Below are 13,851 nucleotides of genomic sequence, written 5' to 3'. Positions count from 1 at the left end.
TGATGTCTTGTGGAAGGGCTGAGAGGGAAGATACACCTCTGCTGTCTTCCAAAATGCCAAAAATACTCAGAACAAGGGAAGAAAATAATGTTATTAAGGAAAAGTAGGAGAGAAAATCAGTCACATTCATGGAAACAGATTAAGGAGAAAGAACTGAGATGTGCAATGAGGAAGTTGGAAAGAGAGGGAGACTGAGAAATAGCAGTATAGCAGTGGTGAAAAAAGTATTCAAGTGCAGTTACTTCACAGTTCCCAGAGCTGTTATGAACTGATGAACCTGAGGCAGCAGGGCAGGCTGGAATCTGTTTGGGATTATAAGGAGGTGAGGCAAGGCAGGGCGATCAGGAGGAAGTTCAGGTCTCAAGAGAGCCAGACACTGAGCTGGAGACAGCTGTCTGCCTTACTGCTGCATCAGGGCCGAGTGCAGCCCTCTGACTCCCTGGAGTTGTGGGGTTTGTAACATTAGAACGAGTGAAGTAAATCAGCAGCATCCTTAGTGTTGGCTTTAACTGAGGGGAAGAATAGTCTGCTCTGACCATTGGTGACAATTTGTACGTTGTCACCAAAACACGTACTGCTTATTTTGCATTTGGATTAGACAGTCTGTCTAGATGGTGTCTTCCTGAGTGGTCATTAGTGAATACAGAAGAAACAACTGCACTGTTGGAGTCATATAAAAAATTATTCTGAGTAATACTGTGTCCATAGGACAATTGGTCACTTCACAGTTTGTTTTTGGATCGTTCTTTTAAAGCCAGAGGGCTCAAGTCCTAGCGTATGTATGTATGAGACTGTGCCAGCAACCTCTTTTCACTGTGCAAAGGGACTGTTTTTTCACATATTCCATTTCTTTTCTTAATGTGACATGAACCACCAGAAGACCCTTCTCCTTATTCCATAAAAGGTTAGTTTGAGATGTAGGTGAGGGAATGTGGTAGAGGGTTGGGGATTTCTGTTAAACTCATATGTTCTATGTCAGCTATAGTATTTATGGAAATTTATATCCTCATGCTTCTGTATGTGGGTTGAAAGAGTGCCTAGAATGTGAAGTTTCTTGAGCACAGCAGGTAGTGTCACAACATCTAAGTACTGGCCTTCTTATAAGCATTTATTGGGATACATTTGTCTCCTATAACACTAGTTTCACTAGTAAACCATTGCTGTCTTTTTAGAAGGTGATATAGATATTATCAGTTCCTAAAGTAATGTTTATGACTCTGAATACTGTTTTCTGACATAATAACTAATAATCTTGCATGTTGTGTTGGTTTTCTTTTTTTTTTTTTCTGTCCTAGGAAGTGGATTTGGAAGAAAGACTTGGTGAGTTGGATCTTAGAAGTGATTCACGTGTTTCTGATGTTCCTCCACCAACAGACAGCACTCCAGAAATCCTCAAAAGGGCTTTGTCAGGCTTGTCTGCCAGGTATAGTAAAATAAACAGTGCTCAAATTTAATAGCTGCTGGCTGAAATTCTTACAGATTATGTTGCAGTTTTAATTCTTCACAGATTGTACTGCAGTTTTAAATTTTGTATGATTCACACAAAAAATCCAGGATAATTTTTTTACTGGATATCATTGATTTATTTATACTTTGGTCGTTCCTTCAGTGTAATATTTTTTGCATATACCTGAAGACTGCCTATTGCCTGCATTTCTAACTAAACCACTGCAATATTTAGCTACAGTTCACCTAAACGTTTGCCATTACTTAGTCTAAGCATTGCAAAAACAGGCTAAAGAATAGTCATTGGGTTTGATACCCAGAATAACTATTTCTGGGAGTTATAATAAACTGATTTCCTACATCCAAGGTTAAGGGGGGGGCAGTATTTGTGTAAAAATGAAAAGGGAAGAAGTGTAAATTATCTGGGTGAACTTTGTTGGCCCATTTGGAGGTGGTAATTCATATTACATTTTTTTCACTAACGCAATGAAAGAGCATTTAGGTGTGTGATAGATCTGTTTTGGTTTGGCCTGGATAAATGCCAGGTGCCCACCAAAACCACAACTGAACAGGGGAAAGGAAATATGATGAAAGGCTCGAGGGTTGAGATAAGGACAGGGAGACATCACTCACCAATAACTGTCACGGACAAAGCAGACTGAACTTGGGGAGAAAAGGGGGTTTAATTCATCACCAATCAAATCAGAGTAGGATAGTGAGAAATAAATCCAGATATAAAACACCTTCCCCCCACCCCTCCCTTCTTCCCGGGCTCAGGTTCAGTCCCGATTTCTCTCCCTCCTCCCCCCAAGTGGTGCAGGGGGACGGGGAATGGGGGTTGTGGTCAGTTCATCACACGTTGTCTCTGCTGCTCCTTGTCCCTCGTGGGGAAGACTCCTCACGCTCTTCCTCTGCTCCAGTGTGAAGGTTCCTCTCATGGAAGACAGTTCTCCACAAACTTCTCCAACGTGAGTCCTTCCCACGGGCTGCAGCTCTTCACAAACTGTCCCAGTGTGGGTCCCTTCCACAGGGTGCGGTCCTTCAGGAACAGGCTGCTCTAGCATGGGTCCCCCACAGGGTCACAAGCCCTGCCAGCAAACTGCTCCGGCGTGGGCTCCTCTCTCCACGGGTCTGCAGGTCCTGGCAGGGGCCTGCTCCAGCGCGGGCTCCCCACAGGGTCACAGCTTCCTTCAGGCATCCACCTGCTCTGGCATGGGCTACAGGTGGATAACTGCTCCACCGTGGATCTCCATGGACTGCAGGGAGACAACCTCTCGCGCCATGGTCTTCATCATGAGCTGCAAAGGAAGACTCTCTGCTCCAACATTTTGGGTACCTCCTCCCTCCCCTCCTTCTTCACTGACCTTGGTGCCTGCAGAGTTCTTTCTCACATCGTCTCACTCCTCTCTCTATACTGCCGTTTCATTGCCAAGCTTTTTTTTCTTCCCTTTCTTAAATATGTTATCACAGAGGCACTACCACCATCCTTGCCTGGACAAGGTCCTGTGCGGCCTGCTGTAGGTGACCCTGCTTCGGCAGGAGGGTTGGACTAGATGACCCACAGAGGTCCCTTCCAATCCCTACTATTCTGTGATTCTGTGATTCTGTGATCCCTGATTGGCTTGGCCTTGGCCAGCAGCAGGTCCGTCTTAGAGCCAGCTAGCACTGGCTTTATCAGACATGGGGGAAGCTTCTTGCAGCAGCCACCCCTATAGCACCCCAGCTACCAAAACCTTGTCACGCAAACCCATAACAAGATCACATACCAAAAAAATACCTAGTAAAATGAATGTATTATACATACCTTATGCTCAACACAACAAACCAAGCAATATGCAATGTATATTTTAGACACAACGTAGGTCTTACAAGAATCAGAAGAACAACCTCTAACCCAGACTATGATTAAAAACTGCCAAGTCATTGTAAAAAAACTGATCTCCAGTAGGTATCTTCAATAGCTACTCCTATAGTTTCTGCTGTAGTGTGAAACTACAAGTTTTTGACTTGCTCCTTTTCTAATCTGTTGTCTGTTTCTGTTCTGATGTCTGGGAGCTATAAACAAATGTATTGTTCCCAGGTTTTAAAAAGCATGTTTCTAAACTGCACCAGCTGCGAGCAGAATGTGATGTTCTTTACTGCCATCACACTGCAAGGAGTGTCTAGTTCCTATCACTTCCAGGGTTCTCTTACCATGCTAATTGTTGTGGAAGTCTCAGGTCTCCTAATCGGACTTGTTCCAAAGGGCACTTGCATGGTGATACCTGAAAGCCTGCAGCTAAGAGGTGCAGGCGAAACCTTTCCTATTTCACATGCTTGAAATTCTTTCTTGGAGTGTTTGCACAAAGGTGCTTTGAGTGCAAAATTAAATTCTTAGTGCTTTATGAATGCTAGATTCAAAAGTACCTGCTAGTTTAGTAACTGACAGTCCCACCAGAGCTGTTGCCATAATGTCCCACTGGAGCTATTGTTATAATGCACAACATGAGTAAGTTGTACTGTAACTTTCAGAAATACTGTTTCTCTTTCTATTTGGCCTTTAGAGGAATTACTATCCATAACTTTCCAGTGGAGAGTTAGGATAAAGTAAACTTGTCAGGTGGCTTCCTAGTTTTGGAGCTTGTTGTCTTACTTACTGAAGCTGTCTTTGCAGGGCTGCACTTGTCAACACCCTTAAGACACTATTTGGTATTTTCACATTATTCTTAAGGGAAGTTGAATTCTTCTAGAGGAGTCTTGCTCCCTGTAAATATGCCACTAGGAGCAAGCTGCTACTCTATACCTGTTATGGTTTGGCTGCAGCTGGCAACAAAAGCGCCACCCGGCCGCCCCTCCCCCCGCTGGGGTGCGGAGGAGAATGGAAAGAAACAGGCAGAAACTGGTGGGTCGGGATAAGGGCAGTTTAACAGAACAGCAAACAAAGGGAACAGGAACAATAATGATACAGATAAGGAGAAAACACAACACAAACCGCACAACCCAGAGAGCCGCCCTCCACAACTGCTGCCGCGAGCTCCCGAGCCACGAAAAGAGTTCCCGCTGCCCAGCTCCCCCCCACCGGAACCCATCATGACGGCACATGGTATAGAATACCCGGCTCTGTTTGGCCAGGTGGGGTCAGCCCGCCTGCTATGTCCCTTCCTGGATTCTGGTGAAAATTAACCCTGTCCTGGCCGAACCCAGGACATTATCCACCCCTTATTCCATACCATCTACGTCATGCCCAGGTCCTCCATTGTCCAATTGATCACCACTACTTCTCCTGTCTCCAGATATCATTCCCTTAATCTATGGATCATCACTCTAAAGTGTCTGTTGAGTTGATCTAATCCATGACTTCGGGCTCCATCTGTCGTAATGGTCTTCCGTGGCAGGAGAGGTGATGTGTGGTGATGGGCGGTCACTTGCTGCATCCGGAGCTCACGGCTGATTTATGTGGTGTGGCCCGTGCCCACAGTCTGCAGGCTGGAGATGTCGATCTCGATGAAGTTGCTGGATGCCAGTTGTTGAAAACCAGGTCCAGTCCCATCATCACCGTGCTCTGCTGGGTTTTTCATCAAAAAGTCCATCCTTCTTTAATCAGGACGATTCTTACTATGATACTACTGGTATAACATATAACAATTATAACAGTGATAACAGACAGTGACAGGGTTATTTAACAATTAACTTTATACAATTTATTTATGGACTATTCTCCCCCAAAATCAAATCCCCATGAGGTACACATCGGACTTCCCCATCCTTCCGCATTACCCACCAGGTACACCCAGGTCCTTGAGCAAAAGCAATCCTGCGGACGGGCTTGCCTTTGCCCGAGGCAGGACTAACCCAGACTGTCTTCCCTAACATGTTCCGCATGTGCACTACAGGGACTTTATCCCCTTCTACAGGGCGCTGAGGTTTTGACTGGGCAGGACCAGCCCGGTTGGTGGATCCCCTGGTGTTAACCAACCAGGTGGCCTTTGCTAAATGAGTATCCCAGTTTTTGAAAGTCCCACCCCTCATTGCCCTCAAAGTGGTTTTTAGCAGCCCATTGTACCGCTTGATCTTTCCAGAGGCTGGTGCATGGTAGGGGATGTGATACACCCACTCCATACCGTGTTCTTTGGCCCAGGTGTCTATGAGGCTGTTGCGAAAGTGAGTCCCGTTGTCCAACTCAATTCTTTCGGGAGTGCCATGTCGCCACAGGACTTGTTTTTCCAGGCCCAGGATGGTATTCCGGGCGGTGGCATGGGGCACAGGGTAGGTTTCCAGCCATCCGGTGGTGGCCTCCACCATTGTGAGCACATAGCGCTTGCCTTGGCGGGTTTGTGGCAGTGTGATGTAGTCAATCTGCCAAACCTTCCCATATTTATATTTTAGCCACCGTCCTCCATACCACTGAGGCTTTACCCGCTTGGCTTGCTTGATTGCAGTGCATGTTTCACATTGATGGATGACCTGTGTGATGGTGTCCATGGTCAAGTCCACCCCTCGGTCACGAGCCCATAGGTATGTGGCGTCTCTTCCTTGGTGGGCCGAGGTGTCATGGGCCCACCGAGCTATAAAGTGTTCACCCTTATGTTGCCAGTCCAGATCCACCTGAGCCACTTCAATCTCGGCAGCCTGATCCACCTGGTGGTTGTTCTGATGTTCCTCAGTGGCCCGACTCTTAGGGACGTGGGCGTCCACGTGACGGACTTTTACAACAAACTGCTCCAGCCGGGCAGCAATATCTTGCCACAATGGGGCAGCCCAGATCGGTTTGCCTCTGCGCTGCCAGTTGTTCTTCTTCCATTGCTGCAGCCACCCCCACAAGGCATTGGCCACCATCCAGGAGTCGGTGTAAAGATAGAGCACTGGCCACTTCTCTCGACTGGCGATGTCTAAAGCCAGCTGGATGGCTTTCATCTCTGCAAACTGGCTGGACTCACCTTCTCCCTCGGCAGTTTCCGCGACTTGTCGTGTAGGGCTCCATACAGCAGCCTTCCACCTCCGCTGCTTCCCCACAATGCGACAGGACCCAGCCGTGAACAGGGCATACTGTTTTTTATCTTCTGGCAGCTGGTTATACAGTGGGGCCTCTTCAGAACGTGTCACCTCCTCCTCCGGCGATGCTCCGAAATCTTTGCCTTCTGGCCAGTCCATGATTACCTCCAGAATTCCTGAGCAACTGGGCTTTCCCATTCGGGCGCGCTGGGTGATCAGTGTGACCCACTTACTCCACGTAGCATCGGTGGCATGATGTGTAGAGGGGACCCTCTCTTTGAACATCCAGCCCAGGACCGGCAATCGTGGTGCTAGGAGGAGCCGACCACTTCTGAAGCAGCTCGAACGCCTTCATATGCTGCCAGAATCTCTTTTTCGGTGGGAGTATAGCGGGCCTCGGATCCTTTGTATCCCCGGCTCCAAAACCCCAGGGGTCGACCTCGAGTCTCCCCTGGTGCTTTCTGCCCAGGTTGGGCCATTCTCCCCGGCTGCGGTGTAGAGCACATTTTTAACATCTTGCCCTGACCGGACTGGACCAAGGGCTACGGCATGAACTGTCTCCCGTTTAATTTGTTCAAATGCCTGTCGTTGCTCAGGGCCCCATTCAAAATCATTCTTCTTCCGGGTCACATGCTACAGAGGGCTTACAATCTGGCTGTAATTTGGGATGTGCATCCTCCAAAAACCCACAACACCCAGGAAGGCCTGTGCTTCCTTTTTGCTGGTTGGTGGAGACATAGCTGCTATTTTGTTGATGACATCCATTGGGATTTGATGGCGCCCATCCTGCCATTTTATCCTCAAAAACTGGATCTCTTGTGCAGGTCCCTTGACTTTACTTCGCTTAACGGCGAAACCGGCTTTGAGAAGGACGTGAACTATTTTCTCCCGTCAATTGTAGCGTACCACTTGGCTGCCTTTGACTCCAGCTGATATTGAAGTTCTAGCATGTCTGGCACGGCAGCACTCAGTGGTGGTGTGACTTCATTCAGATCACGGTAGTCTAGTCAGTCTCCACTCTCCAGTAGATTTTCTCACTGGCCATATGGGACTATTAAAGGGCGAGCAAGTTTTGCTGATCACTCCTTGACTCTCCAGTTGACAGATCAGCTGATGAATGGGGAGAAGGGAGTCTCGGTTGGTACGATACTGTCGCCAGCGCACCGTTGTGGTAGTGATTTGCACCTGTTGTTCTTCAACCCTCAGCAACCCCACAACGGAAGGATCCTCCGAGAGACCAGGCAAAATGGACAGCTGTTTAATTTCTTCTGTCTCCACCGCAGCTATGCCAAAAGCCCACCGATACCCCTTTGGGTCCTTGAAATACCCTCTCCTAAGATAGTCTATCCCAAGGATGCACGGAGCCTTGGGGCCAGTTACAATGGGGTGCTTCTGCCACTCCTGCCCAGTGAGGCTCACTTCAGCCTCCAACACACTCAGCTCTTGGGACCCCCCTGTCACTCCTGAAATACAAATGGACTCTGACCCTTTGAACTCTGATGGCATTAAAGTACACTGTGCACCAGTGTCCACTAGAGCTTTATACTCTTGTGGATCTGATGTGCCAGGCCACCGAATCCACACCGTCCAATAGACACGGTTGTCCCTTTCCTCCACCTGGCTGGAGGCAGGGCCCCTCTGATCCTCGTCAGAGAATTTGCTGCTCACCTGCTGTAAAAATGACTTGGAGGTCCCCTCCAGAGGATCGGAATCAAGGTCAAACTGTCTACCTGGTCTGGAGAGCTGGCTGCTGGAAACTGGAGCGGCATTTTTCCTAACAGAATCCCCTTTGGTGATTGTTTTACCTCGCAACTCACGCACTCGTGCCTCTAGACTTGAGGTGGGTTTTCCATCCCACTTCCTCATGTCCTCTCCGTGGTCATGCAGGTAAAACCACAGGGTGTCCCGTGGTGTATAGCCTCTGTATTCCCTCTTCTGAGCAGAGAAACGCTTGCCCCTAATGGCTGAGATCCTGGCCCGTACAGGTGGGGAGTAGGACATATTCTCTTTGATTTGCCGGACCTCCCGGGCCAGTTTCTCCACGGCTGAGACAAGGGAGGAAGAGAGACTTTCCTCATATTGCCGGAGTCAGACAGCCACCTCATCCACTGTTCGTGCCTCTTTACCTTTCCAGTTTACAACTGCCAGTGAATTGGCATATGAGGATGGTGCGCTCCGCACAGACTTCCTCCACATGGATTGTGTGCACTGGAGTTCATCTGGGTCTGTGGGTACCTGCTCATCGTCTGTGTCACAGTAAACCAGCTCCCGCACAGCTAATTCCCTCAAGTACTGAATACCCCTCTCCATATTGGTCCACTTGCCAGGATAACATACAAAATCGTCACTGAAGGGATACCTCTCCCTCACGCCTGACAGAAGTCTCCTCCAGAGGCTGAGGACTTGTTCCTTTTTCCCAATGGCCTTGTCAATGCCCCCATCCCTGGCCAGGGATCCCAGCTGCTTGGCTTCCTTGCCCTCTAATTCCAAGCTGCTGGCCCCGTTATCCCAGCACTGCAGCAGCCAGGTGGCAATGTGCTCGCCTGGGTGGCGGCTGAAATCTTTCCACATGTCTCTCAGCTCGCTCAGGGACAGGGACCGGGTGATGATCTCTGTCTCTGTCTCCCGCGATGACCCTGGCTCATCGTCATCCCTCCCAGAACGATCTGCTCTCATTGCGTCTTTCTTTAGTTTTACGGGGGCGACTGCTACTGGCACAGGTTGGTCATTGGGCTCAGCCGCGATGCCTGTGGCTGGAGCTGGGGCTGGAGCAGCTGCTGTGCCCACTGGGGAAACCGGGGCAGACCCTGCAGCTGTGGCAGCGGCAGCGGTGGTGCCAGTCGGGGGGGCTGTGACTGCCTGCTGGGCTGGAGGGGCTGCAGGGCCGGCTGGGAGGGCAGCACCAGTCCCAGCGCCTGCCGCTTTGCTTCCCCCCATTGCCCCTTTAGGGCACTTCAGGTTGAACAGGGCTCGGTAGGCATGGGCCGGACCCCAGCACGTTGCGGTGATCTGTGTCTCTCTGGAGTTCCCAGGGTGGCAGCACACTTTTTGCAGATATTTTACTAGATTGTCCGGATTCTGTACTTGTTCAGGGGTGAGTTTCAAAGACAGCGGGGGTGTCCACTGCCCTAGGTACTTGCCCATGCTGTCCCACACACCCAGCCACTCAGAGCTATCCAGCCCCGGGGCAGGTCTCTGCAGGATGTTGTTAAGTACTTGTTTAACCCTAAACAAAACCTGAAACCCATTCAGGAGGCATGACAATAGAAACCCGCTGGCCTGAGCATCCCAGGGGTACTCGAAATTCTTAAAAAGCCGTTAGGATCAGACTGAAGGAGACAGGAGGGGCTAAAGAGTGGGGGAAAGCATCCCCTCCGGTTTTCCCCACAGATTGGGTTTGATTATTAACAAATTCTAAGACATAGGGTCCGAGGTATGGAAATGACCACAGTGCCGCATGCAAATACAAGCCTAATTTCATGCGCAGTGGTGTTATCATGTCATAAGTCGATATTGTACAGAACAGTAAAATCATAATCCTGATCCTTTTTCCCGCAATGATAAACAACACAGCAACGAACACATAAAGCAAGTATGGATTTAAATACCAGAGCCATCTGATCAAAGTCAAAAACATTTTTACCGGCGACTGTTTAACTAACACAGTAAATGCGTATGATAAATTTTAAGAAAATGTAAGAAAGCAGTTTTAACACCCGCTGCTCAGCCCTGCCATTATCCCCACCCCATGCCTGGGTGCCAAGTCTAATGTTATGGTTTGGCTGCGGCCGGCAACAAAAGTGCCACCCGGCCGCCTCTCCCCCTGCCGGGGTGCGGAGGAGAATGGAAAGAAACAGGCAGAAACTGGTGGGTCGGGATAAGGGCAGTTTAACAGAACAGCAAACAAAGGGAACAGCAACAATGATACAGATAAGGAGAAAACACAACACAAACCGCACAACTCAGAGAGCCGCCCTCCACGACTGCCGCCGCGTACTCCCGAGCCGCGAGTGAGTTCCCGCTGCCCAGCTCCCCCCCACCAGAACCCATCATGATGGCACATGGTATGGAATACCCGGCTCTGTTTGGCCAGGTGGGGTCAGCCTGCACACTGTGTCCCTTCCTGGATTCTGGTGAAAATTAACCCTGTCCTGGCCGAACCCAGGACAGTAGCCCGTGTCACAGAGGAATATAAAGCATCTGTTGTGAAAAAGCCCGTTCTGCCTTTGTTCTGATACTTAAGGCAAATCCAGTTACTGGCTTTAGCTGTCATTAACCTGTTGAGGAATAAATCTTGTTCATAAAATTCTCTAAATAAAGTCTTCAAGATCAAATTGATAAAGCTGAAGTTTACATTAAAACTGGAGTATGATGCAACACTTGACAGTGTCCCTTGAATCAGGTATGTCCCCTGATGCAGCAATGAAACACAAGACTGATACAAAGGAAAACTTTAGAAAGAATTTCTTTAAGCTGCAGTAGGGGTTTTTGTGTTTAGTGGTAACTTGAGATTAGTTGGTTCGGTGTACTTTTAGAGGCAAAATTCTTGAAGGGAAACACAGAGGCAAAAGAGGAGAAAAACTTACTGAACAGTAATATTAACAGCAAAATACAAACTACTGATAACTAGAAACATTTTCACGGCAGAATGGAGCATGTGATTAGTTCTTTAATTAATTTTTTTTTTAAATGAACAGAGCTCTTGATTTTTCCTATGGTTTGGCCTTTGGGGGCAGGGGTTTGGGAGTGTAGAGGATGTGGGAAATAACATTTTGGTTACTCTAGAAATTACAAAAAAAAAACCAAACCCAAAACCGATACCCTTTCTTTACTGAAAGGGTTGTCAAGCATTGGAACAGGCTGCCCAGGGAAGCGGTTGAATCACCATCCCTTGAGGTATTTAAAAGATGTGTACGTGTGGCACTTAGGGACACAGTTTAGTGGTGGACTTGGCAGTGTTAGGTTTACAATTGGACTCGATGATCTTAAAGGTCTTTTCCAACCTAAATAATTCTGTGAATCTATGGTAACAGAAGTTTCTGTTCTGATTTCCTTAGGTAGCCGCAAGCAGCTGCAAAGGTGTAGAAGGGCAAAAGAGTACAGCTAGTTTGACCCATCACCCTTCATTGTGACATATTTTCCTGTCCTGGTTCCAGTGCTCACAACTGCACAGGACTGCTTCCAATAGATAACCCTTTACCTAGCAAAATAGTTACTCTGCTTCCACAGAAAGTTGGTAATCACCTGGGGGGGGGTTGTCTGTTACTCCTCAAAGAATCACATGCTGTTTACCTTGCAGCCTTTCTTTCAGATGTAAGCCTTCACAGGGCTCAGTCCCCATCAATCTTGCTGATTATGTGATGCTTTTTGAAGGTCCTCATGTATTTTCACAGCAGCTTCAATACAGGGTTGATCCATTTAATTGCAAATTACCTTTGAAGGCGGGGGAGCATGGGGAAAGAATAAAGGTGGCTAACTTTAATGTCTTTTACTGTGTATCCTGTTTAGTTGGATAGTTGGTTGATTCTGTGTTTCTTGCTATGTGTTTTATTGAGCACGAAAATTTCTGGAACTCCAACTATTTCTAATATGCTTTAATGTCTAGTTAGTAAAGGAAGTGGCATTTAAGTTTGCTGATGACACCAAACTGGGAGGTGTGGTAGATACACCAGAAGGCTGTGCTGCTATTCAGCGTGACCTGGATAGGCTGGAAAGCTGGGCAGAGAGGAACCTGATGAGGTTCAACAAAGCCAAATGCAGGGTCCTGCACCTGGGGAGGAACAATCTCATGCACCAGTACAGGCTTGGGACGGACCTGCTGGAGAGCAGCCCTGTGGAGAGGGACCTGGGTGTCCTGGTGGACGTCAGGTTAACCATGAGCCAGCAGTGTGCCCTGGCTGCCAAGAAAGCCAATGGGATCCTGGGGTGCATCAAGAAGAGTGTGGCCAGCAGGACGAGGGAGGTTCTCCTTCCCCTCTACTCTGCCCTAGTGAGGCCTCATCTAGAGTACTGTGTCCAGTTCTGGGCTCCCCAGTTCAAGAAAGATGAAGAGCTACTGGAGAGAGTCCAGCGGAAGGCTACGAGGATGATGAGGGGACTGGAACATCTGCCCTACGAGGAGAGGTTGAGGGAACTGGGCTTGTTCAGCCTGAAGAAGAGAAGGCTGCGAGGGGACCTTATAAATGCTTACAAATATCTGAAGGGTGGGTGTCAGGAGGATGGGGCCAAGCTCTTTTCAGTGGTGCCCAGTGACAGGACAAGGGGCAATGGGCACAAACTGAGGCACAGGAAGTTCCGTCTGAACATGAGGAGGAACTTCTTCCCTCTGAGGGTGACGGAGCACTGGAACAGGCTGCCCAGGGAGGTTGTGGAGTCTCCTTCTCTGGAGATATTCAAGACCCGCCTGGACAAGGTCCTGTGCAGCTTGCTGTAGGTGACCCTGCTTCGGCAGGAGGGTTGGACTAGATGACCCACAGAGGTCCCTTCCAACCCCTACTATTCTGTGATTCTGTGATTCTGTGATTCTGTGATGTATTTTCTTTTATAATTGCTTGCTTTTTATTCTCTTTTTTTTTTTAATAGATGGAAAAATTGGTGGATTCGTGGAATTCTCACTCTAGCTATGATTTCTGTGTTTTTTCTGATCATATACCTGGGATCATTTATGCTGATGCTTCTGGTAAGTTTGTTTAAATACATGATGCCATGCAAGAGTTACTTGATCTTTTTGTTCATCATGCATAAGACAGCTGGAAGCAAACTGCACAGACAATTCAGAGCAATTTGTCCCTTATTTGTGTAAATGTAAATAGTTTTGAAAAACGCTGGACAGATTCACAAGCGGGCCTTGTGGATTAAGGACTACTTACATACTGTAATTAATTTTTTTTTAAAGTAGGAATTAAAGTAACTCTAAGAAATTGAATGATTGTTGCCTTGAAGTTTACTAAATACTGTCATCCATTTCCTTGCCTAGTTCCTATCACCTGCTGTTACATTCTTTAAGGTTTGTTTTTAAAAAACAAAACCAAAAAACCCCACCCCACAACAAAAAAAAAGGAAGACACAAGAATTTCATTTTTGAAGCTGAGGAAAGCAGGCAGTTTTGGTCTGCTGTCTGTGACTGGCACTAAAAGACTTTTCTCAGGCATGCTCCATTAATTCCTTTCTCCTCTACGGGACTGCCTTGTGGCCTTGGGTTTATTTGTAGAATGGAGCTAGATGCCTTTCCAAGGTATAGAGATAAAGTGCATTTTTGGGTCATGAAGTGAAATAATAACAACAACAACCATACACCCTGCATACCCAGTCAGCCTTTACTGCTTCTTTCCATCATTTTTATTACTGGTATTTTTATAGAATAATGGGTTTATTTATCTTTCCCAGTCATGACAAGTAACAGGCAGGGATGTGGCTTCTAAAATGCTGAAATTG

The 13,851-nt window shown here is 47.7% G+C and overlaps 1 protein-coding gene across 2 annotated transcripts in view; it reads left to right on the top strand.

Annotated features, from left to right (window-relative positions):
* The window catches only part of CDS1 (CDP-diacylglycerol synthase 1), a 43,913-nt gene that overhangs the window by 6,813 nt on the left and 23,249 nt on the right, over positions 1 to 13,851 (top strand). For both annotated transcript variants that reach the window (XM_075421131.1, XM_075421130.1), the window contains exons 2-3: positions 1,296 to 1,423; positions 13,000 to 13,096. In XM_075421131.1, coding sequence (XP_075277246.1) covers positions 1,296 to 1,423; positions 13,000 to 13,096 — 225 coding nt within the window. The remainder of the gene's footprint in view (positions 1 to 1,295; positions 1,424 to 12,999; positions 13,097 to 13,851) is intronic.

This window comes from Opisthocomus hoazin, chromosome 5 (assembly GCF_030867145.1).
Source record: "Opisthocomus hoazin isolate bOpiHoa1 chromosome 5, bOpiHoa1.hap1, whole genome shotgun sequence".
NCBI lineage: Eukaryota > Metazoa > Chordata > Aves > Opisthocomiformes > Opisthocomidae > Opisthocomus > Opisthocomus hoazin.
The sequence above is the reverse complement of the archived record's forward strand: the minus strand, read 5'-3'. Positions and strand labels throughout refer to the sequence as shown.